We start from the raw sequence: 24,901 nt of genomic DNA, 5'->3' as shown, positions 1-24,901 counted from the left end.
AGGCTGCACTGGGGCTCAGCAGCTCTCTGTCACCTCACAGCCAGAAGGCCAAGAACTCAATCTGAGAGTTGGGACATGTATGTGGGGTGACTGCCTGAAGTACTGGACTAAAAACTATGTTATTCCTCAAACAGAGTACTTTGCTGTTTACCCCAAAAAACTAAGCATTGGCTGTTCGTCACAAGAAATGCACGGGACATGAGCTGAAAAGCGGCCTGTCATGCTGACCAGAAAAACCTACACTGACTAATCAGTCAGTTACTAACTTCTGAATCACAAACAACCATAGGAACGACTGGTTGAAGTCACATTACTGCTGTCCAGCTGCTCCATTTCCAGACAGACACAAAAGTCACTGTCAAAGTGGAATGTCTGGGCTGGGTGGGTGTCTGTGTCTGTGTTAGTCTTTGGAGAGGTTCGGCGGGTAAAAGGAGAAAAGCACAAAAAATAGAGAGCGAAGGCAGCGAGGGAGAAAAGCAAATTCTCCAACACCTGAGAGACAATACAGTGAAGATGGGATTAGTGCAGTGTCAAGGTCGAGTTCACCCTGGAGATGAGATAAGCTGTGTCAGATACAGGATATAATAAAATCCTGTGGTTATTGGTACTAATCATGAATAATCACACTGAACATTATGCTTTCATCATGAGTTATAGTCTTTCCGCTAAGTTTTTTCCTTCTGGCAGGCACGCCTGGGTAATTATCACACTTTAATGCGATTTCACAACAGCCTTGCTGCACTTGGCAAATCTGAGATTTTATGTCTGAGAGAGAGCTCAATCCAATTGTCACAAAAAAAAAAGATAATAAGACAGTAATAAAATACATTTTTTGTGTATATGGCATAAAAAAACCAAGACAAAAAACAAGCCCCTGGTGCTTTCTAAGCAGAAAGTAAAGAATGGAAATATTTTAAATACTTTTGAAAACAAAACTATTTTAATTTGAACTATAAGGGAAGGATCGTTCATACTGTAACAGTTTCTATATTCAACAACATTATATCATGTACAGTATAAAACAGTGAACAACATGTTAAGAGTATCAGAAACTGTCATGCAGTGAAATCACGGCAATAAAATGTCTGCTCACATTCGGTTCCTCATTTAAATCTGAATTTTACTAATTTTAGATGCAAAGTTATGCATGCCAGCTTGTGTTCAGACAAGATCAAACATTTAACAACTTTGGCGTATTTGTCAAATTTAAGAAATGAGCTTTGTGGAAAATCTATCTAAGAAAAGGTTGCACAAAGTATAACGTTGGTATCTGTACTGAATCGCAGGTATCGTTTTGGAAGCAGTTTAAAAATGATCCAGCCTTAAGTGTGAAACTACAGCTTCAGCTTCGTGACTCACGGTCCAATCTGACACATGTACATACTCTAAATACCTCTCGTCTCTTCTTGTCATTAATGATTATTCAAAGTGTCAGATTCAAAATGAAGCCCGAGCACTGTAGCAATAATAGCAACATCGAGAGAGCAGCCGTCACTCAACAGTCACCAACTCACCTTAGGAAATCTAAGCCTCAGGGTGAGGGTGTGATAAGATTCATTCCTTAACCTGTTCACATCAGATGCTATGACTCTTACATTAACGCTGATGTGATTTGACATGTGTCATCTACAGAAACAGTAGTCAACGGGAAAGCACAATAATCTTAGAGAGAGGCTAAGAGGAACAAAAGATTTTACATTTAACACAGTTCAGACACTTATTCCCTTCAAGAAATCTTTTCATAATGCTGTTAGTCTACAGACGCTGTGTATTCTGTAAATTACTGGAAGAAAAAAAAAAAAACAGACCGCTGTAGAACTGATAGTCTACACAGTTGTTTGAAAGACCGCTGGACAAAAACACAGTTTCATTCATTGTCTTGTTTGATGTCACTGAGCAAACATATCAGCACCTTGTTAAGAGCGTCAGGTGAAAGTCTTTGACAGTGAGGGGAACTCCCTGTCATAGTGCCCCATATTCCTGCCTACTGCCCCTGTTTTTTTTGTATGGAGTGCATCCCTCAGTGGTGTTTGTCAACTTTCTATTGGAGTAAAAGACACAAAGCAGAGCAGCGTTACCTACTGCACACAATGAAGTCAATAGCAGTCTGAGTCCCGTACCTATTCAAAGACCAAAGGCTGTACTTGGCACAATAAACTACAGCTAAATGGGAATGATGGGACATGGTTCAATGCTTGCCATTACAAGTATGCCACAGTTTAACAGTGCAGTCTGAGATGTCATAATAAGTTGAGAGCAGGGTTTAGAAGCTGTTACTAGGTCTTGACGAGTCCAAAGCGAAACCTATCTGAACCTGATTTTTAAAAAAAGAGACCATAACCTAAAGGCACTCAAGTACAGTGAGGTCTGGTCTGGAGTTAAACCAAACTTCACATAATCCCAACAGACCCAAACAGACATGAACATTGAATATTTTAAAATTATTTTACTGCCAAAGACAGAACAGAAAAGGGATTTTAGATTCAACATAAAAGTCCTGGATTCCACCTCAGACAATCACATAATATCTGAGGGCTGACCCCCTCAGGGAAACATGGAGGAATATTCGTTTCATCTAATAACAGACTGGCTGGAACCATAAGTGGCTCTGAGAAAATGACGCTGCACTGTGCAGAAAAAAGTTGGTTCACTTGGTTCAGTTTTTTCTGCGATGTAGTGTGACGTCATCCAGAGCAGAAACACTTTGCAATGTAACTGCCTTTTACCTCATGATCACTTCAACCATGGCATTTGTCACAGTTGACAATTTTACAATGACAATATTAAGAAGTGCAAAGACCAAACAGCTGCTGTCAAGATAATTTTGCATCTTGTCTGAGTATTAAAAACCACCGTGCTGTGTTTTGGTGTCTAATTGGCTTTAAACACATAAATCCCTTCCTCGAACTGGACTTACCGGCTCATATTCAATTCTCTTAAAAGCAGATGAAACCACACACTCACACCAATGCAGCACTCACTTTTTTCCCCACAGAGGGTGCTGCAATAAAACAATCTCTGTGTGAATACAGCCTCAGTCAACAGGGGCAGGCTGCAGACATTTACCTGTCATCCATCCATCCATCCATCATCTAGACCCCCTTAGTCCTAACCAGGGTTCCAGGGACCTGCTTGGAGCCTATCCCAGCTCTCTTTGGGTGAAAGGCAGGGGTCCACCCTGGACAGGTCCCCAGTCCATCACAGGGCCACATAGAGACAAACAACCTCACACACTCACACTCACTCCTATGGGCAATTTAGAGTCACCAATCAACCTGACATACATGTTTTTGGACTGTGGGAGGAAACCAGAGTACCTGGAGAAAACCCACACAAGCACAGGGAGAACATGCAGACTCCACACAGAAAGGCCCCTGATGGGTTTCAAACCAGGAACCTTCTTGATGTGAGGCAACAGTGCTAACCACTAAACCACCGTGCTGCTTTTACCTGCTATTGCCATGCTCATTATTGTCATATTGACAGTCCTCACATCTTACCTCATCTTTAATGTCTTCTTGCTGTTGTGCTGTAAAGATCTCCATTGCCCCCATTAACCTCATCATCAGCTCATCCACTGTCGTATTGCCTGAAAAAAAATAAAATAAAGCAATCACAACCTGTGGTGTGTAATTTTTTTTACATTACCGATAAATATATCTATAGATATTATGGTTACTCATATTATTATTAAACGTAGGAATCACCTTGAATAACATTTAGAACTTCATTTGAGGTGCGTTTGCCCATGACTATAAGGAGCAGAGGGAACTGGTCTGTCTTGTATGTCCGTATAGTCTGTGTCACCACACTGCCAAAGTGCCTCGTACACATGGTGAGTAGTCTGGAAAACAACACAATTTTTAAAAATAACAGACGTATATGCGTAAAAGCACATCTACACACATCCACAAACAGGCAAACATTGTCACATCATATGGAAATGGCGACATATAGCCTACGCAGCTTTTCAGATTCCAGCAGAAAAGAGATAAATACACACAACTCGAGGCATTAAGGAATTTAAAACCAATTCTGCATTTTCTCATTCCATTAGAGTGACATGCTATCTCAATTGGAACCATGGATGAATTAGTATTCCTCACCAGACACCCAGAATTGATAGGGCAAGAGAGGATTTCTTATTCCATTACAAAGACAGAACTTTTTAAATTAACATTTCAGAGAGGGAAAAGGGTAGCAGGCAGCCGGGGCCCCGCCAAGCTCCCTGTAAATGTCATAATATTAATGAATTGCTATAGACTGAATGCAAATATAGATTAGCTTTTTCTCCTGCCTTTTAATAAGATCTACTTTAATAACTGGAGAAGTTATGGGATGCATGGAGGGACGGCGGGTCAGATGAAGAAGATAGATGGAAGGGAAGCTGTCTGAGGGGGGTGTAGCTCATTAAAACATGAAGAAAAAGCAAAGGCAGCTACTTGCAGACTTTTCAAACTGTGAAATTGAGTTGAGCTCATTGTGGTACTTTTGAAAGTAATAATAAAAATAAATGCTAAAAATACAAAACGGCTGAAAGTAGAATAGATGCATTCGGAATATGAATTAAACTAAACCTTTCCAACTTTGAACTTTGAGTGACCCACGTCAACAAGAAGTTGGGTACCCTAAATCCTACTGATCTTTTTGTCCTGACATTTGTCCCTGTTCAGACCTCTACCCAGACACACCATAACAATAGCCCAGAGGGAAACTCTAACCTGTAATGAAAGGCCAGGGAACAATGGACACTAACTTAAAGGTAACCCAATCTTAAATCTCCCATTAGGCACAGTTCGACCTGCTTTGGTTTCTACCTCAAAACTAAGGAAGTCAGTCCACCACAGCACAAATCATCATGATATAAGAACCGCTCAATCCGGAAACACAGCCTAGAACTACTGCTGTATGTATCCACTGTCATTCAGGATCAGAGAAATGCTGTAATCTAAATATGAAACACTTATGAATATACTCATGGAACAAGTCCCAACACGACACTGACAGCAGGAGGAAGTCGAGCTATTTCAGGAGCTGAGGTGAACAGTTCAGCGCAGTCTCGTTCAGCCATAGCATAACATGCTAAAGAATGCAGTCCATACCACACATACGGCCTTTAAAAGCCTTCAGGGGTAAATGGATGCAGAGGTAACACCTGCATGGAACTTGCAATTAATGTGAGTTAAGGTTTCTGCTTGAGTGGTTAATGTGATTGACACCATCTAATTTGTCACCCATCCCATCTCCATTTCTCACTGCACATCCAGACAGCTAAAAGAGTTAATGTTTCCCTGGACTGTCATGTCACATTTCTTCATGTCAGGCAGGTGCGTGACGAAATGTGAACAGATTGGTTAGATTTGACAGTTACTGGAGTGAGCAGCTGGTGAGTCAGGCTAGTACAGTAGCACCACAGGGAATATTTTTGCCAGCCACCTGTATGGGAGTATGTATGGGAACGGGATGCTCCGATAGCTCACTGTGGCATACACACTGTTTTTCAAGGCAAACATGGACATGTTTTGATTTGAGAATGACATTTTGCTCTCCGTCTAAACCAGTTATGCTTTCAGGTTGGATGATTTCAAAAGGAGAAGTCAAGCGTACAGAACAGGTTTGATGATGGTTTGTCCCAGCTTTTGGTGGTTAAGACCGATTTACGCTTATTAAGGAATAATATGACTTCTGTACAGGTGTTCATATTAGTGTCAGGACCTCGAAATAGTGTTGACGGTCCAAATCTATACAAAAGAATCAGCATGGAAACAAAGCAGCTTCACTTTTTAAAAATCTCTGCAAGCATGAAAAAAAAATATCTCTAATAGATCTGAGGAGGCATGACATACCGATGAAGTCAATGAGCTAATTTCAGTGCATTTATCCACTGATAGTTACAATATCTACCACGTGCATCGACAGTACTGCGCCTGTATGATATATCGGATTCATTTCCCAAGGGTGACAATTACACTGTCATCCAATCAGCGCAGCGGAAATGCATTTATGCATAATTAATCATGTAACTGGGAGGCCTGTGAGAATAGAGGACCAAAAAAAAAAAAAAAAACAGGCACATTCCAATATCAGCAGGTTCAACACACACACACACACACACACACACACACACACACACACACACACACACACACACCTTTCTAACAGGCTGTATGATTGATGCCAATCAGCAGTCAGTTTGGATCAACCAGAGAGCGTGAGAATGCAGAGAGCACTGTTTGTGTGAGTGGTGAGTGTGCACAAGTGCATGCATGCGTTAGCAGCAAAGCTGTGACTAGCTGGGTGCGTGAAAAGCTCCAGATGTTGCCTGCCTTTTAATGTGCAATAAAAAGGCTCAGCTGGGGCAAAAAGCAAAGGAGGCCAATGGGAAAGAAAGGGGAGTAGAATGAAGGAAGGAGGGAATGTTCTTAAAAGAAATAATGGACGGGTGAGGTCAGGGTGCGAGTCTTTCTTAAATGGCTCCTACCAGAGGGCAAGCTTAACTCTCGCGGTTTGGGGAAAGCGAGCGAGTTGAGGTGGGAGGATAAAAAGGGGAAATAAAAAAGATGAAAAGATCAGGACAGAGATGAGAGGAAAAAGAAAAGATGTCACAGAAAGATAAGGGCAAGTAGGAAAACAAACTGAGACTTGCACCCTCTACCTGTCCACCGCTCAACACCTGAACCTGCACAGGGTCTGGTCACCTGTCACACAAAGCAGACTAACTACACTTGTAGATTCACTCCCCATATTTTTCTACAAATTTCACTTCTCCATGAAAAATATCTATCTTGGTAGAAGGTCCTGTGTAAAAACAAATCCTTTCAATTACTAACAGACACTGCTTGAGCTACACGAGGACTCATAAATAGAGAGATAGAGATGTTTGGACTCCAAGGGAGTCCTTCATCTCCCGCTGACCCTCTATTCAGACAGCTTAGTCTAGATTGCCCATCAGGGGCCTCACCATGCAAACACAACGCCTTTTGTTAGCATGCAACCTGCAAGTTTCAAAAAGAGAATGAATTTGAAGAGAGAATGACAAGACAGATACAGGGTGCGCAGTGGAGTGAGAGGTGAATGCCAGCAATTAAGGACATGTCCACACTAAAGCCAATAGATTTTAAAACGCTCTTCATGTGTCAAACAGGCTTCCAACCACACTAGCAATTTTAGAATATTTTTTTAAAAAGCTTCTCAAAAAAAAAAAAAAAAATTTTTTGTCACTGAAGCCTCAGATTTGAAAAAAAACAACAACAACAAAAAAAACAAAACAAAAAACAATGCCACCATTTTGTAGCCTGATGGGGAAATGCTCTAAAGAAAAATACATAAACTATAAAACAATTTGAGATGTTCACCGTTGTTTGAATATTTATTTGATCTGAATTTGTTCAAACTAGACGTCTTTAAAGAATTTATCATAAATCATATAACAATAATTCCTCATGACCTGTAACTTTAAAGGTATCTAATGTTTGCATCGTCTTTTAATTTAATTTTTCTATACGAGACCAACAGTTTATTTTATTTATTAAGAAAAGGGAGAAAGAGACAGATCAGGGCACAAAATACAACACTGCTTAACTGATCTTGACTAAATCCCACCACTCTCTGACAAAATAAACAAATAAATAAATAATCACACCACCCTCTGGCTCACTCTTGTACCTGGCTTTGTTAGCTTCTTTAGTGACATCCCAGGCCCATGTGATGAAGTTCTGGCTCAGGTAGGAGACAATGGAGTCAGCACACATCATCTGGGAGCAGAAGACGTTGCTGAGGACACTGTCATCATTGTGGAGGTAGATGGCTAGCAGCTTTCTCTGTGGAGAGGAGCAGAAAACAGGAAAAGGAAATCAGAAGTAAAGAATGAAAAGACGTAATCACAATGTACTGTTGACTCCCTCAGGATTCTTGTCCTGCTAAAGTGCAAAAGCCAGCGCAACCGATTTGTTTCTTTTTGTGGATTGTTAGGGGAAACAAAACAAGAAATAGTAAAGTTAGCTGTTAATGGATGGATGCAAATCACTCTTGGACTTAACCCCCATTAATTGCAGATTACAGGTTTGATAGCTAGCACAAAAACACAAACACCACAGACAATAATGTCCCCTCAGATCTGTAATATTAAAAATTAAATTTAAAACACGCATTGCTCTGTGAGATCTCTCCGTCACGTGTGTGTGTCTCATCACTGGAGAGACATTTCCACATTATATGACCATCAGATGACAAGAGAGACCACCTGGGTGCAGAGCCAGCATGACTTCCTCAGACCGCAGCAAGGCCACAACTGGCAAAAAAGCAAATACCACGCAAAATCAAATGGAGGGCGGTGTAAATAAAACTTCTCTTGGAGGCGACGAAGATATGGAGAAAACAAAACAGACAAATCACTCTATTTATTTTACACCAAATGCCAGCAGCCTGTTCAGGTTAGTAGCGGCAGGGCCAGACAATATTGACGAAGCTCCAAATCCAAGGATATTGACACCATCATATAAGCCTGGCAGATTCTCCCTACTGACAATCTAATTAAAAAACAAACACACCCACAAACATAAAAGGTTCCAGGGGACAATGTTGGAAATAATGCTCTCTAAATTACATGTCACTTCTCTTGCTATAAAAGAACAAATAAGAAAAACTCTCTCAGTCTCTGCTTAGTTCATTTTTAACCATGGCTGCAAAGGGGGAGTCAAGGGGTCTGTTTCTCAGGAGCAGTAATCTAGGCTACGTACGCCAAAAAGCAAAAAATCTACACAGGGCGTAAAACGCAAAGAGAAGTGAAAGAAGAAGTTGTGCTATACTGTGGCCTGTGTAGAATAGGAATGGGAGAGCACTGCTGTGTTTGCTCAGCGATTAGTGCTTTAGAATAATCTCCAGGGCTCCTAGAGAGAAGGAGCTCGGGACTCATTCATTGGGCCAATTCAACGGCCTGAAAAGATTAAACACTCATGCTGAGAAGACAAGCAAATTCAGTCTTGAGAGAGAAATGAGTGTGAGGAGAGGGAGTTTTACAACATAAAAAAACCTGATACACGCTCAAACACTGACGTCCCAACGCACATGCACAGATGCACAAGCTTAACTGTGTGGTGCCCACAAGTGAACTAGGACTCTCACTCATACACATGCATGCTCAATTAGAGCAAGTGTAAAGACTAATCAAAGTTGGCATTTTGGCCAAGTGAACTCCTTCATCTTAGTTAAACTGTCCATACCCCTCTGTTCCCTCTCCACTTTCAAGTCAGATCTTTTGTATTGCCTGACTTAGCAGGGAGGAGCAAATCCCTCAGTTCAGCTAAATTACTAGGTCCAACCTGAGCTAGATAGCGACCCCATAGCCCTTCCTCACACCTGTTCACCTAAACCCAAGGTTGCTTTGTATGTGTATGTGTGTGTGTGTGTGTGTGTGAGGGTAAAGATTTCACACAGCAGAACAGCGTGTACACTGAGTGAGCTTGAGTCTGTTTCTTTGCTCTTATAGCACAGAGAGAGAGATGCAGGCAGGTCGAGAGGTCTGCGCATCAACCTATTTAAGAAAAATTTATATTTTTTCATCCAAATCTACGAAGCCGATTTTGTCTTGAATTGAATATTTGGTGTTGTGTTGCAGTGTCCCTCTAAACGATGAGTACGAGTTCACTAAGAGACACGATTTATTGAACGCATCATATTGTTGTTACCATCCTGGATTTTTATTTCCCTAATAATTATTACACACCACAGTAAAGCTAAGCTAAACTAGAGAGCCAACTGTAAAGTACGGTGCATAGTGTTCAATTCTATCAACGCAGTGATAGTCTGTTACAAAATTTGATTCCACACACAGATGCTCAAATTGATTAGCATCATTTTGCTTCTAATGATTCCTGTTCTCTGAGGCCAGTGGAGGTAACATGCCCAGCTGTCATCTATTGGGCTCTATGTAATAAAAAATAAATAAATAAAAATAATTAATTAATTAATTAATCAATCTACTTTAACACTCATAGGAACAATCTGAGATATAATATTTCTATATGGAAATTAATAGTATTAATAACAATAATAACTGCCGTTTGATTTCCCAGAGCATCTAATAAACAACTGACCAAAAACAGCAACATTAGCAAATGAAACATGCAGCGTGACAACATCTTACATACATTTAAGGGATAATCCATAATTAGACATGCAAAAGAACTGTGCAGTACAGATCCTATTAACCCCCTCTACGTTTTCCTGTGCTCTTCAGAGTGATTATCCCACTTATAGTACATCTTTCTCACCTTATTCAAGTAGCTGTAATATCTTTCTTTAAATGAAAACTTTAACCTTGCACTATATTTTTCAACAATAGAATACCCTCAATATGATTTGTAATTACTAATTGTTTGTCTAACAATTAGGAAGCTATATCTTTTTGAAGATCGAAAACGACCTCATGTTTCATCTCATCATTAGGGATATTTTACTGGGTTTGATCAAAAGCTGATTTTCACTGGATGCTATTTGTGCCATCCAGAAGAGACTTAAATTCCCATATACAGTGGAGTATTCTTAACAGGGCACAATAAGGTACAGAGCGATGGAAGGACAGAGAAGTCCAGATAGTGATTGTTTTACAGATGGCAGGATCAGTGTGGAAAAGCAAACACTTCAAAATGAAGAGCTCAAATGACTGATCTAATGACCTTACACACACGGTGGGAAAACACATTCAGATCGATGACTAACCACACAAGATTTTCCACAGGCTGCTGAAAACACCATAACTTTTTTTAATAAACATCAGCAGTTTAGACACTTTCTAAAGTGGAATTAAACTAATCAAATTACCTGTCAGTTTTAAATTACATACTTAAAGCTAAACAAGTATCTTCTGGATGTGCAAACTCTTAAAAATCAACTAAAAGTCGGTATAAGATTCAGATTGAATATAATCAAATATCTGAATATTTTTGCTTTACAGCTGTTGCTACTCAGATTTAACTATTTATGCATCAGAACAATAGATGTAAGAGATGTATGTGCATCAGTATGCCATTTGTCATTCACTGCTGTGTTTCCTCTTGACTCTGCAAGGCTATTGCTGGGGTTTTAAGCGGATACTTGGCAGTGATAAATCCCTGAACTCCCCTCTTCAGTAAGGCTATGAATTTTTATGTGTCTTTGTGTGTGGCAGACAGGAGAGACGAGTGGAGAGCGGAGGAGAGTGGGGTTAGAGTGATTAACCACTGCGTTGATGGGGATTTAGTGAGGATCGTGGTGTAGTGATGGGTGGCCTATCTCTCTGTACGCTTTGACTAACCACTGATCCCCAAGAGGGTTCAGCTCAGCTCAGCTCAGCTCTGCAGCCCAAAGCATTTTCATTAAGGATGGATTGAGTCTATCTCAACAGTCCCCCAACACACACCTTCAGAAACACTTCATCAAATGTAGTGTTTTGCTTAGTGATTAGCCTCTCCCAGGCTTTGAAAGAGTGAGACTGATTCTTCTGTTTAAAAACCCACTGAGTAGTCCCCGTTCAGTCAAATCTGCCCAATTCCAATATCCCCTTAATGAAGCAGGCTTTTGCTACGATGAGGACACAAAAAACTAGATTTCTGTTCAAATGGAAGCAAAGCGCAAAAGATGGGATGGGTGCAGAGATGGAATAAGGGACGGTGTAATCGTGCACATATGCTACTGTGTAATGAAACCATCAAAAGCAGCATGTTTTGGCCTGTTATCTAGGATGCTTGTGACAAAACAGGACAAACACAGACAAAACAGAGCAAATAGCTTCTGTTTTTATGCAAAATTCTTTGCACATATCCAGGTTCCCTAAAGCCATTCTAACCATGGCACAGTTGGCGGGCTAAATCGAGCTTGCCCAAAATAAAACAAAACACAGTGAAAATGAATACTATTTCGCCCCTGCACTGTGTAGAGCACAGTGGTACAGTACAGAGTGTGTGAACACCAGGGAGACATTGGCCATATTGTGCTGGCTTAGGAGAGGAGATCAGCTGGGAAACAGGCGAGATGCCAAGCTTCTCTTTAGGCTTTTTCCATCTCTGCTTATTTCACACTTGTACATCCCTTACCCTTATCCCACAAACTCATCTACTCTTATTCCTTTCTTTTATTTATTCAGTCTCTTCCTCCTACTTTACATTTTTGCACCCTCCGCTCCTTTCACGCCATCTTATGTGCTTTATGCCCCCACTATCCTCTATTCCACCATCCCTCCCTCTCTGTGTGCCTGGTGATCTGAACCCCCCAAACATCTTGCCGTGTCCTCATAGCCTAATAAGACTGTAATCCACACAAGCTGTCAGTTGATACAAGCATCCTTAAAAGGACAAAAGCTGAAAAACAAGGGGGACAGTGGACAGCTAAAAATAAATCCTCAGCTGTCAGGGTGAAAATTTGATGAGGGTTTTGATGAAGCGATATGACTGTGGCTGTAAAGCCATATCCACACAGCGAGACAAAGGGCGTAGACAAATAACATGACAAATAAAAGTAAACACTGTATGAATATGGACTTCAAATGACAGAAATCATTCATTTCAACACACGTCACCTAAAATTAAAGTTGAGGAAGGCAATTTTAGGTTGCATAAGAAGTAGCAATGATGAATAAACACAATATACCCAGTTAATGTCAAACATATTGCCAGTGGTGACACTTCATTCCCATTTGTCCGTCCCGTTGGTCTGACTTTGGCATGTGGTGCAATGATTTTCCAGACTGGACCCTTTAATATATTGTTTTACCTCTGAGGAGTTGTGTGCATCATATCACAGCTTAATGCAATATCAAAGAACCATGACCAGATTGGTGGAATAGTGTAGTCATGTGTTAGGCCTTGCCAGTATAAAAACTGCACTTTATTAAGATTGTAAACCGTGATGCTGTGTTTTGGCTTCTTATAAGCTCAGTGGTAAGTGTAACAACAAACCACAACAAATGCATTGTTAAAACAAAATGCTAATTTCTAAATCTCATAATATCTTTGCGGTCTCATCCTTTTAAGAAAGAAACCAAGAACCAAAACCTAAAAATTGTGAGCAGCACAGATTCTCCAGTGAGTAGTGAGAAAAGAACAGAGTACTAGTCCATCTTCACAGTGCGAGTGTTTACGTAGAGGTTTATAGAAGTAACATAATGAATTCTGTCTCTCTGGTATTGGCAGAGGGCAGACTATCTGCATATAGACACTGGTTATAATACTGACGACTGTTTTAAATTTCCACAAGCTCAGTAATGAAGGAGAAGATATGAGAAATTGAGTATCTCCCCTGACAGAAGGAGAATGATTTCCTGCAGGATCATTTCCTGCTCAGTCAGTGTTCCTTGTTCATGTTGTCTTAAGCAAAGAAAACTACAAAAAAAAAAAAAAAAAAAAAGCAGCGACTAGTCTACACACAGGGGGAATGACATCAGTGCTAAAGGACAAGCCAACATTAGCACCTTCTACCCCAGAACAAGATTTAAAGTGCTTGAAATACAAAGCAATAAAGGAAAACATGATTATGTTACACATTACAGTATCCCTGATAAATTAAAAACATTTCCTATGGATCTCCAAACAGTCCAATTGCTTACTTACATCTCTGGCTTTTCCATAGAAGGCCTCTTGAGACGCTGCCTCCAAAGACCCAATGAAGAACATTGGGTGGGTCTCTCCGTACCTACAGGAGACACACATACAAGAGAACAAAACATAAATACACTGATACATGCCTATGATTTCAAGATCCTCTGAATCACCCAATATAGGTCAAAGCTCACCTTGAGGAAAATTCGGCAGTAAAGTGCAGTAAGGCATCAGCTTCATTCTCACTATTTTCTGGCACTGTAAGGAGACAAGGATGACTTATTGTTTTGTAAAGCTCTGGATGTGTGTTCGTGTTATTTAATAGCCACGATACAATAAAATAAAAATCCTAATCTACCATCATTGAACCCCTGCAGCATACATACTCATTGGTGATTTCCGACAGCTTGAGGAGCCCACTCCAAACATCTCTGAATCATCAACACCAAACTCTGACGCATCCTCAAAATCATCCCCTTCACTGTCGCTGATCATATGGACATCTGCACACTGTGACACAACTTAGTCATTAATTTCATTTCATTTTATCTCATTTCAACTGCACTTTCTTAAAAGCCTTCAAATCAGTTAAGTTGTATTAGGAAAGGCAATATGCAATGCTGATTCTAAGAGAACTAGTGGCCTGTGTACCTCTTCTGTGGGCTCCTGGGCATTGGCTGGTGAAGACCTCTGACAAACACTGAGGTGATGGCAAGGATAGCTGATTCCAGAGACTGCTAGCGTCATCTAAAAACAGGAAACATAATAAAAATGTGATATTAAGTCTAATCAACTAAACAATTCGATTAGATGTGGTATGTGATTTATCTTTGGTTACTTAAAGTTGACAAGTAAAATTAAGTGCTACCTGTTTATCAGAGGGAGGGACTGATTGTAAATATCACACAATACTCATTCTTAAAAAAAAAAAAAAAAAAGATTTCAGTCCTTAAAAATTAAATAAAAAAAACAGACTGAAATCTACTCTGTACTTTCAAACAGAAGTTTGCTCATCTCCCTAATCAGGGGAGAACGCTGACGAGGTTTCTGTACACCTGGACTAGCAGTTAGTGCGATGGTGGTTTGTAGTAAGAGAAAACCTCACTAATGAGCTCCCAAATCCAAAGCTAGAACTGAAAATGTCAGCGTTCAGCAGGGACTCATTACAGTTTGCCTGTATTGTTGCTGTCCCAGGTGACATCAACAATACAGGGAAGGCTGCTGCGGCGTGTCGTGTGAAACGAAAGACACCTAATTTTTAAAAATTGTTGTTATATTGCAGAAATGAATCCAAAATCTGGCACAATGTGAGACAAAGTTAGAACATCAAATATTAAAAATGTCATTTTTTCCCCCTCACACCTTAGTTAATTCTTTCCACAATAACCAGTGCTTGCATAACTGTGCTCAATCCAGCCATGACTTATAGTCTGAATGCAATGATACTTTCTATTAACTGTTAAGCACAAGACAGAAAGACCCAATACAAAAACTTTTCTGGGAAAGTGAACTTCTAAACAACAGGACTGAGCCAGGCCAGGCAGGCTGGGTGTGATAAGAGGTAGAAAAGCTGCTCGTTCCCTGCAGAGGTCCTGTGATCTCCTCCATTGTCAGGTGCTAAGACACACAAAGAGCAGCTGGACATGGTTGAATCAAGAGACGATTACATGCAACGCCAACTGAGTCTGAAAAGGTTTCTCCGTCTCCCTTAAAGAGTGGTTTCTCATAATGGCCTCAGCTTCTATAGCACAAGAGAAAAGTGTAACCACTAGACCTTGTCAGCAACATGGACTTACTAGTGAGTATTGAAGTACACCTAGCACTGATAAGAACTAAAATATTTGACAAACCCTGTTTGCTATTGTCCATCTTTTCACACTACCTTATCTCTTCAGTGCTAGACAGTAAGTTAGTCACAGCCAAAAGAGCATTAATGTGATCGGGGTATCTTTAATCTTTCAGGTATTTACTGGATGTCATGGATCAAATTGAACAGGCACTCCTGTCCGGTTACTTTGTCCATTCACAGATTTTTGTTTTTCTAAAAAAAAAAAAAAAAAAAAAAAGACTATAAAAGACATGCAGTATATCTTGTATTTAAAACTGGGCTGAGTTTTTCAGGTAACGAACTGTAGCTCAGTGACCAGCGAGAGAGCAACAATCATTTTACAATTTACTGCAGCCTGCAAAAAAAAAAAAAACTAGACCTAAACTGAAACTGGTTATCATATTGACCCCTGTGTCTTAAATTCCCAGCAGCTCAGCAACCAAGGAGAAGACATCCAAGAAAAGCAGTTTCTCCCCTGATGTTTTGAGAATGAATAATAATCCTGATGAGTATTCCTCTTCAGTGTTGTCTTAAGCAAAGAAAACTCCCTAAAAGAAGCAGCTGCTAGACTGACATGCAGTCTTCAAACTGCACAAACCAAGAATGACGTCACAGCGAAAAAAGGACAAGCCAACACTGAAACACCAAGTGTACCTCACATCTTGCACACTATAACGACTAAATGTGTGAAATAAAAACAGAAGAGGAAATATATATATATATATATATATATATATATATATAGTATGGCAGTGAATTATGTGCCACAGCAAAGACAGAGGACTATTACATGAACACAGACAAACAACACTTAACTGAATTTCCTCATCTCTCCTCATGTAACTTAACTCTAAGTTAACGCTCTTGCACAGGACTATTCATATCAGAGAAGTGGAAAAAAATCTCCCAAACAGTAAAAATAAAGTAAGGTAGTGTTAGTCCTGGCAGAAGAGGGAAAAAAACCAACAGTGACTGAAAGAAAAACTATGCCATTTGAGACACGATGGGTGCCAGGGTGCCAGGCCTGAAGGCATGAAGGCTGAATTAGCACCGAAAGAGAGTTGCTAGTATTGAGCCAGACAAAGACTTTATGCATGTCAAGGAATGGCCCCAAATCTACTCTGCCTATTCCACAAACGAGTGGCAAACAAACGTGAGAATCTTAACTGTGGCTGGCGAGAGGATCCCCATAAACCCTTCACCCCTCACTACTCACAAATGAGAGGCTTTCGTCTGAGAGCCTAATAAGTGTATAAATAAAGTTGATCACTTCCCCTGTCACAGGGAGCCTGGAGGGTTTAGGCTGACATGGATGCAAGTAGGGGAACTGAAAAGGGAAAGAAAAAAAAAATAAGTTGAGTGCCACTCAATCTTCTTCCTCGCCTTGACCCGATGGCTTCTCCTGATGCTGAGGTACACAAGTGCAGCTTGGCAGCTCAGTGGTAAAACGTGGAAACAAGGCTGAAGCGCCGCAGGGCACGGGAGGTAGGGGGGATGAGGCTGACCCCCCTAAATGACCCTCTCCCACATCACCACACAAAGGAACTGGCTCCTCTTTTTTGGATTCTTTTAATTAACACTTGCATTGAGGCCCTAAGCATTCAGGGGCCGATACAGGGAAAGAATTTACTCTCTCCCTTACCCCCTCCCTCCTTTGCCTCTCCCCTTGAACCCTTTCTTCCCTTCTCTACCCTTCTTTTTCTCCCTTTCTCTCCCTTCATTCTTTCTGTGTGTCATTTTTTCTTTTCTAGTGTAGGCAGTGTTTGGATTAGGTGTCTGGCTGTGAGTGTGAGATAATTACTACTGACAGCTGCACTGACGGCAACCACAGCCACAGTACCACCTTACTCCACATTCTCTTTGATGGAGCAAGGGAAGAACAGTGAGAAGAAGAGAGGAAGAACAATGAGACCAGTAAAGGCAAAGGGGATGGACAGAGGAAAAAAAAAAAAAAAAAACGTGAAAAATAAAGAGTATAAAAACAAAAACTACAATTTAAGTGTGCCCCTCCCTTAACACCTGTTGGTTTCCTCGTACAGAGACCCACTGAGGGTCCCTGAAAATTAGTATCTTGTGGCCTGTACATTGTGTACTCTTCCATCTAGCATGGCGCTGAGCACGCAGAAGGGGGTCTAAAAGGTGACAAAGCTAATAGGTAAAGAACAGCCTTCTCCACAAATACAGACACAAATATGTCAGTGAGAGTGGGAGCTCCGTAGAAAGACAAAACAACAGAAAAGATAGAAAATGAGACAGACAGACTAACTCGGCGCTGAATGTCACCTGAAGGCAACCAATTGCACAAGGGATGGGGGCTCCGCCTGAGCTTACTGGTGAGCCTTGTTGCTACGGAAACCAGCTAGCACCCCTCAATAAAACCTCAGCTGCACGGGCCCCCATCAGGTAGAGGAGGATTCCATTAATGCCAGCTGGGAAATGGAGGGAGGTGCTGGCCTACAAGGCAAACCACCTCAGAGGCTCTGCAGCATTAATACATTAGCAAACACCATGAAACACTGCATAAATGTCAGCAATTACTGGCTGGAAGAGAGGGTGTGGGGGTGGTGAAGGGTAAAGAGAGGGGCGATGCAATAAGGATGTCCCACTGGCTGTCAATCACTCCAACAGGTGTGGAGGAAAGACTGCTAATCGAAACAGCTCCAATGAGATGAGGCCGGTAGAGGAGGAGGAGGAGGAGGAGGAGGAGGAGGAGGAGAAAGAGGAGGCTTGATCGGAGAGTATCGAACAGCACACAAAGTTAATGTCCTGTCTGTCTCTCGAATCAACTGTTGCCAAGACCTCCGTCGTCATCCTCAGTACTGCTCAGAACAGCTTTGCCAAAGCCACAAGAATCAGGAAGAATCTGAAGGCAGAGCTAGATCACAGTGTCTGAAAATAATGCCAGAGTATTTGTTTTAATCTACTTGGAGTAAATTGAATTCCATCAAGTGTTAACTATAGCAAAGTCCAATGAGTGTACTTTTCTCTGATGGAGGACTTTTCCAGTACTACTGAGACTGCTGAGATGCAATAAACCCAATGAAAATGAAAAGAAATGCCAAAACAAACAAAAAAATGACAGTGTGCTTCCTCACATGATCCACTACTTGGCTACTCTGACAAATACTGCAAAATGTCTTCTAATTAATCTGCGAGGACCTAAAACGTACAATAGAAAAATTCAAATTGCCGTCGAGTGACTGACAGGTGCACTGTCAAGATGTGCTTTGAATAAATGTTATACCAGCATCACAAAGCAAATTAAGTAAGCACGAAAACAAATAATAAAACTGGGACTGTGTTTGATGCCGACAACAGAAAAGTGTTCACATTGGCAGTACAAGTCAACAAAGAGTAAACAAAGAGTTGTAACCGAGGCGAAGCATTGTTGGAGTAATAGCTTTTTAGTTATAACCTCTACAAAAACAAAGAAGAAATATTTAAATTAGCACTGGACCCAAGTCAATACAATCTGCCTGCTAGAAATGAGCATCACCTCACGTTGCTACTGCTTCAACTAAACTTTGTGGCTTCCTTTTTACATTCAGCTTCCTTATTCTAACACCACATACAATTAACACAATGGCCTGAATAAACTGATATGTAGTTCGCTGCTATTTGAGCATTATTCATTGTGATCCAATTTCAACTGTCCATAAGGCCTTAACCAATTCAGACCACAATAAACAATGAAACACACCGAGTGGACAGTATCAGGGATGGTGACGTAACACAACTGCTAGTTTCCATGAAAGGTGAGAACTTCTTTCTAAACAAACTAATTTCCTAAGCTTCAACAATAGACTGTATAATTAAATTAACAATACATCAACTCAAATAACTTTCTCAGAACACACAAGAAACAGGTACTGTGAGCTAGTTGATCAATGAAGGAATGAATGAAGCCTTTACAAAAAAAAAAATATTCATTTTACAACTTATGATTGTATAATGGAGCAACTATCCAGGTTTAAGACCTGAGAAACTATAGAAACTCAGCTGGTGCAGCAGCTACACTGACCTGTCACAAGTGCTGGGCTATACAATACCTGAGTGTCTGTACAGACAGTACAATTGCATTTTCCCTGAAAAAAATGATTTTATATTACATTTAAATAAAATATCACTAAAAATATATGATACCAATATAAATCAGGAAGGAAAAACTAGTGAACAAGCCTAACAATTTGACCAATAGCAATTTTCACCACCAATGATATTTTTGAAATTGGTGCTATTTGCAAACACAAAAATGCAAATATATACACACAACACACTAAAGCATATATGCATGCAGGTGAACAGTTATATCACACACTTAAAAGCAAGGCAGACTTAAGCAGTAATCGATTCCACTGCAAGCGGGTTAGTGTGCAGAGCTAAACGTAATCTGGGGCCTCTGGCTGCCATGTTTATTGGCCCAAACCCCAAGAGATGAGACTGGGCTAATGAGCTAGACACTAACACTGGCTCCCTATCCGCCTGCTAGGCCAGCCAAGCCCCGGGTTTTCTCTGTTAATACCTTCAGACGTTTCAATAAGAGAGCTGTGGCTAGAGCAGAGGCCATTATTACACTTCTGTCTCTGTGCTTTTTAATATCTCTTCATCCAGGACGCTGCAGATGTGTGTTAGCAGGTGCCGACCAGGTCTGTGATGCCACAGTGAGTTTTGATCTATTCATGATCCTTCGTCGTCATATCCACAGCAACCTTAAGGGAAGGGCTGAGGTTCACCGATAACCAGAAAAGATTACAAAAATAAAAAGATAGAAACCACGATTATTTTACTTTATCCATACTGCACATTAAATTAATTGGAAGGGCTTGCTTGGTGACAAAATTCACAAACATGCATATATTTAGTTGTGAAGTCATATGAAACATCAGCATTCTTTAATATAACTAAATGTATAAAACCAATGTATTTATTTTACATATGTTTTTAAAAGGCGGTTGCTTTGGGGAAAATCTATAGATAAGATATTTCTCCTCCTAAATTATTTGAGATTACAATAAAATTAAATACAATGAATGAAATATCTCAAGGCTTCATGTTATGACACCGTTGATATGAGTAAGGTCAGTGTCTAAAGGTATCCCTTTAATTGTGTCCCTGGACACAATTTTTAAAAAAATGTCTGTGGTTAGTTCTCTTCGTCTGTTCATGTGAAAACGGAAAAGCCATAAAGCAAGAGCTGCATGACGGGGCTGCAAACTTCAACAGTAAGTAATTCGATCCATAATACATGAGCACACTCACTCAAAACTGAGGTCAGTCATAGCGCCACATGCCTATAATGTGCTTTTGGATTTGAATGAAGGTTTCTGTTGCCATCTCAGGATGTTTACTAATCACATACCTGGATGTCTGCTAAGATAATGCTGACAAACGTAAATATCCATCACAGCAGTACGGTTGGTTTGGTGGTTACCGGATTTATAATTGTCTGCTTTGAGCAGTAATGGAACAAAATAAAGCAAACAATCGCCCGTAGTGAAAAGATGCATAACCTTTTATCCGTTGCCCTTTTGGGCACATTAGTGGTATTTGCTTTCACTGCTGAATCTTAAAAGCTTTACTTTGAGTCGTAAAACAGGTGCAGTTATTCATTCACTTTGAGCTTTTGAAACAAGAATAATGGGTGACACATAGAATAGACTGTATCTACCAAAACACTGTACACAGGAACCGTCACATCATCACTGACCACAGATGTGCATCACCAATTAAAAATCAAACAGAAAGTCTCCAGGCTTGCTGCTACAGTAGGGTCAGTTCTGTTATATATGGTAACACTTTTGGGGGGGGGGTGAATAAACTAAACCAAACAAAATCATATAGATCTAAAAGAAAAATGTTAGCTAGGGGTTAACACAAGAATGTGTGCACAACAGCTTTTCAATGTAGCATAATAAACAGTCCCATACAATTAGCATGGGAACACATATGCTGTCAAAGAAGGGGTGAGACAAAAGGGGTCAGAGGTTCCTCAAGGTTCTGTATGAAGGCTGCTTCTGATCAGCTTGACTGTGTGCTGGGTGAATGGATGGGAAGAGCACCCTGGGATGGGAGAGGTCAGTTGGACTCAATGATGTGAGCTTTAATGTCCACAGATAGAGGGCACAGGATGGGAATCGTCTTTGACATCTTAATTAGCTTCAACATCTTACTCTCCGGCTTCTGACAGATGGTTTTGGCAGGGATTATAGAGCATGGAATAACTTGTATGGAAGTTTGCAAATATTAAAATAACGTTAATTACCTTTTAAATCATGGTTTTTAAGATGTGCTGACTTTTAACTACCTTTAAGACCATGGGTCATAAATCCAAACACCATTAAAGTGACATACTGTATAAGCAATATTTACAGTACAAGACAAAATGACAACAGATGAGATTTTTTTTTCCTGTTACACTGAATCAACAGTAGTTTTTGTGTGTTTCTCTGCGTGTGTGTCTTACAGAGTCATCGGATGCTGATGCAGGCCATCCCTCCCACTGTTGATGTCGGACTGGGATATTGGTCAGGTCTGAAATGTTCCTCTTCACCTGCAAACAAAGGGATGTTAAAATTATTGCTCTTGACGAAGGGATGGATTCTGATTTAAACTGAATTATTTCTTCCTAAACACAAAAACCATCACATTACATTACAATATTAGCCATTTGTACTGATAAAAAACACACCACAAATAGCTAAAAACTCGTCAATGCGTCAATAAGAATTGTTCTCTCTTTAGAATCCAGTAACTTCCTTATAATTGGATGTTAGTATAATATTCACACATCTACTTCATTATAGTAAATACAATGTTAGAAATCATCGCAAGGGCTACATCAAAGTTTCCTGCAGCATTATGAAAAAACTAGGATGGAGACAAAATAAATAAATAAATAAAAAGGAGATGAGTCAAAAGGAGGGAGAAGAAGAAAAAAAGACAACCAGTGTTATCAGCATTCTTCAGATGCCACAGCTAATGCCCAGCAACAACAGCCCCACGCTCTGAAATGAACAGTATTTCTCTTCTCCCATTCATGTGCAGACGCTGTATCTGCATCACTTAATAACATTCCATGGTTTTAAACATTTAGCAGCCAGCAGCCCGTCCCACCGAGTGCCGTGCTGCACCGTCCAGTAGGTTGTTGGTTTAAAGTCCTCACGCCAGCCTGATGTGCGCCAGCCGAAGCTGATCAAAGCACCATTGGCGTCGAACGGCCACGGATTCTAGTGCGTTTGTTGGGCAGGATTCTGCCCCTCGAGCCCACAGGGCTGGACACTGGAGCTGAGAAAACTATCCATTGTGGAGCTAAGATCCCTCCACACACGGGTCAAATCCTATCTTTGTAAAAAGCACTGAGGGGAGATGGATCCTCGGGCATATGCAGGGCTGCTGATCATAGAGGTGGAAAATTAAAGAATGCTACAAACACATGGTCAAAGAAGGAAAGCAGCAGCAAAACACTAAACTACAAAGAATGTGGGGTACTAGCACCTTAACACTGTACTACAGTTTGCATGCATATATGTACTTGTATGGGTATTAAACACCACAAGGGGCTACTGAAGAAATTATGTTTAAATTCATACTTTCATTGAGGCAACAGTAAATATTCTAACTAATCAAACTCTCAAAGAATTTATATTTTATTCGTGGTTTATTTGTGGGCCTGACACAGCAAAGCAATTTGCAGTACAAACAGGGTGAGAAAAAAAAAAGTACAATAATAAATGAGTGGCACAGTCCATCCTTTGTCTTTCTATCATAAATCCCACACCACACTGCTCGATGCCTATCCTTATGAAGAGAAGCTATGGCCAGGAGAGCAGCCTGGGGTCAGAGCGGGTGGCCAGTGTTATTACAGAGTGTAATATCTGTGTTTGACCAGCCGGACTACAGGGATTTGACTGACCGGCTGGCCGGCCGATGAATAGAGGGGAAAAGGGAGGAAAAGAAAGGCATAAACACTAGTAATGAAGAGACTGCAGTCAGAGGTTAAAGCAGCATCAGAGAAACAACAAACTAACGCCCACCACAGAGAGAGTGGAGGTGAGAGGTGGTGGAGGAGAGTAGAGACAGACAGAAAAAGGCACCTGGCAGAGGACAACCTTATCTCGACACAGAAAGAAATAACACAGCTATACAACAAGGCCCGCTCAGCTGAAACTGCACCAGAATCTGCAGGCAGTCATTCACGCTGGCATTGCTTGGCGATATGAAATGAATGCTGCTATTATAAGAATCTGTTGAAATCTTACTAAATAAAGACAAAGTAATTTGGAATATGTAGCAGCCAAACAAGCGAGGTTACACCGTGCCTTGCACTTGTTTCTCCGGGAAGATGAATTTTTGTTGCATCTGGCTACGGAGCAGCCATCACAGAGGGAGCTGTACTGTCTGATGCTGCCCCCTGTCTGCTACATCAACCATCTCACTAAGACTGCAACAAATGAAAACAATTATATTTAATGCTTTACTCTGCTAACTCATTTTACTCAGCAAAATCCTACATTTAATTAGCAACTAATATTTGTTTGACCTGAAACAATGGATTGGATTGGACTGACATTATGAGACGGGGGTGTGTGGTTTATTAAATACAACATGGGACTAATGGTGAAAGACTCATGGGAAGTTTCCATGAAACCTGATTTGTCCATGTATAGTTAATATGTTAAAAAGAACAGAAAAGCGTTATAATCAAAATTATAATAACAAAAATAGTGTTTTGATTTGTGTATTTTCATGTTCCGATGAGCCAGTTACACACATTAGCTAGACTGGCTGCGGTGCAGAGCTGCTGGGCAATCCGCCTCACGGCAAAATTAATGATCCAATCATTGTAAATGCCAATTGCATGTAATCCCTGGCTGGAAGCAAATCAAAGAGAAGGAAAGGTTTCCGTTAAACAGTCACAAGCTCTCTCTCTCTCTCTTTCTTAGTCTCCCCTAGGCACCAGATGCCTTTCTTTCATTCCTTTTTCGATCCAAGCTTCTTTTTCTCAGCTCTGTAGCCCCGTCTGCATTTGGTTCCTATATGTCTCCCAGCTGCGGACGGGGATGGGGCCCAGGCCCAGCCCCAGGGGCAGCTGAGGAGGGAAATCCCCAGGACAACTGGTTTGGTCACGGACAACTCAGGACCCAGCAGCCATCCCTATTCTACCCTCTACTTCCCTGGCAAACATTTGCTCTCCAGCTTAGCTCAGAAGCTAGCCAGCAACTTACCCCCACACTCTTGTCTGGTAATGCCAATCAGAATCTACACAGCCCTGCACTCTAGAGATGGAGAAGAAAGAAGGTAGAGAGGGGACACTGGGGGAGAGAGAGAGATTGAGAATGAAGGAATAAAAAAGGAGGGACAAGGGCAGTTCCCTAAGAGCCACAAGGCAAAGCCAGAGACTTTGGCAAAGACAAACAAGACGACAGGACTCTATCCCTATTGATATGCACAAGCAGGGACCATCAGCTAGTCTTCAGCTAAGACAAAAGGGAGAATGGGGAGA

At 40.8% G+C, this 24,901-nt stretch overlaps 1 protein-coding gene across 1 annotated transcript in view; it reads right to left on the bottom strand.

The window, feature by feature from the left end:
- The window catches only part of faf1 (Fas (TNFRSF6) associated factor 1), a 55,473-nt gene that overhangs the window by 14,234 nt on the left and 16,338 nt on the right, over positions 1-24,901 (bottom strand). The window contains exons 8-15 of the mRNA XM_026305338.1: positions 21,863-21,949; positions 14,223-14,318; positions 13,958-14,081; positions 13,766-13,829; positions 13,584-13,665; positions 7,666-7,820; positions 3,708-3,844; positions 3,501-3,589 (exon numbers count right to left, since the gene is read on the bottom strand). Of these exons, the coding sequence (XP_026161123.1) occupies positions 3,501-3,589; positions 3,708-3,844; positions 7,666-7,820; positions 13,584-13,665; positions 13,766-13,829; positions 13,958-14,081; positions 14,223-14,318; positions 21,863-21,949 (834 nt within the window). The remainder of the gene's footprint in view (positions 1-3,500; positions 3,590-3,707; positions 3,845-7,665; positions 7,821-13,583; positions 13,666-13,765; positions 13,830-13,957; positions 14,082-14,222; positions 14,319-21,862; positions 21,950-24,901) is intronic.

This window comes from Mastacembelus armatus, chromosome 4 (assembly GCF_900324485.2).
Source record: "Mastacembelus armatus chromosome 4, fMasArm1.2, whole genome shotgun sequence".
NCBI classification, from domain to species: Eukaryota; Metazoa; Chordata; class Actinopteri; order Synbranchiformes; family Mastacembelidae; genus Mastacembelus; species Mastacembelus armatus.
Note: the sequence above shows the minus strand (reverse complement) of the source record. Positions and strands in the feature narration are given on the sequence as shown.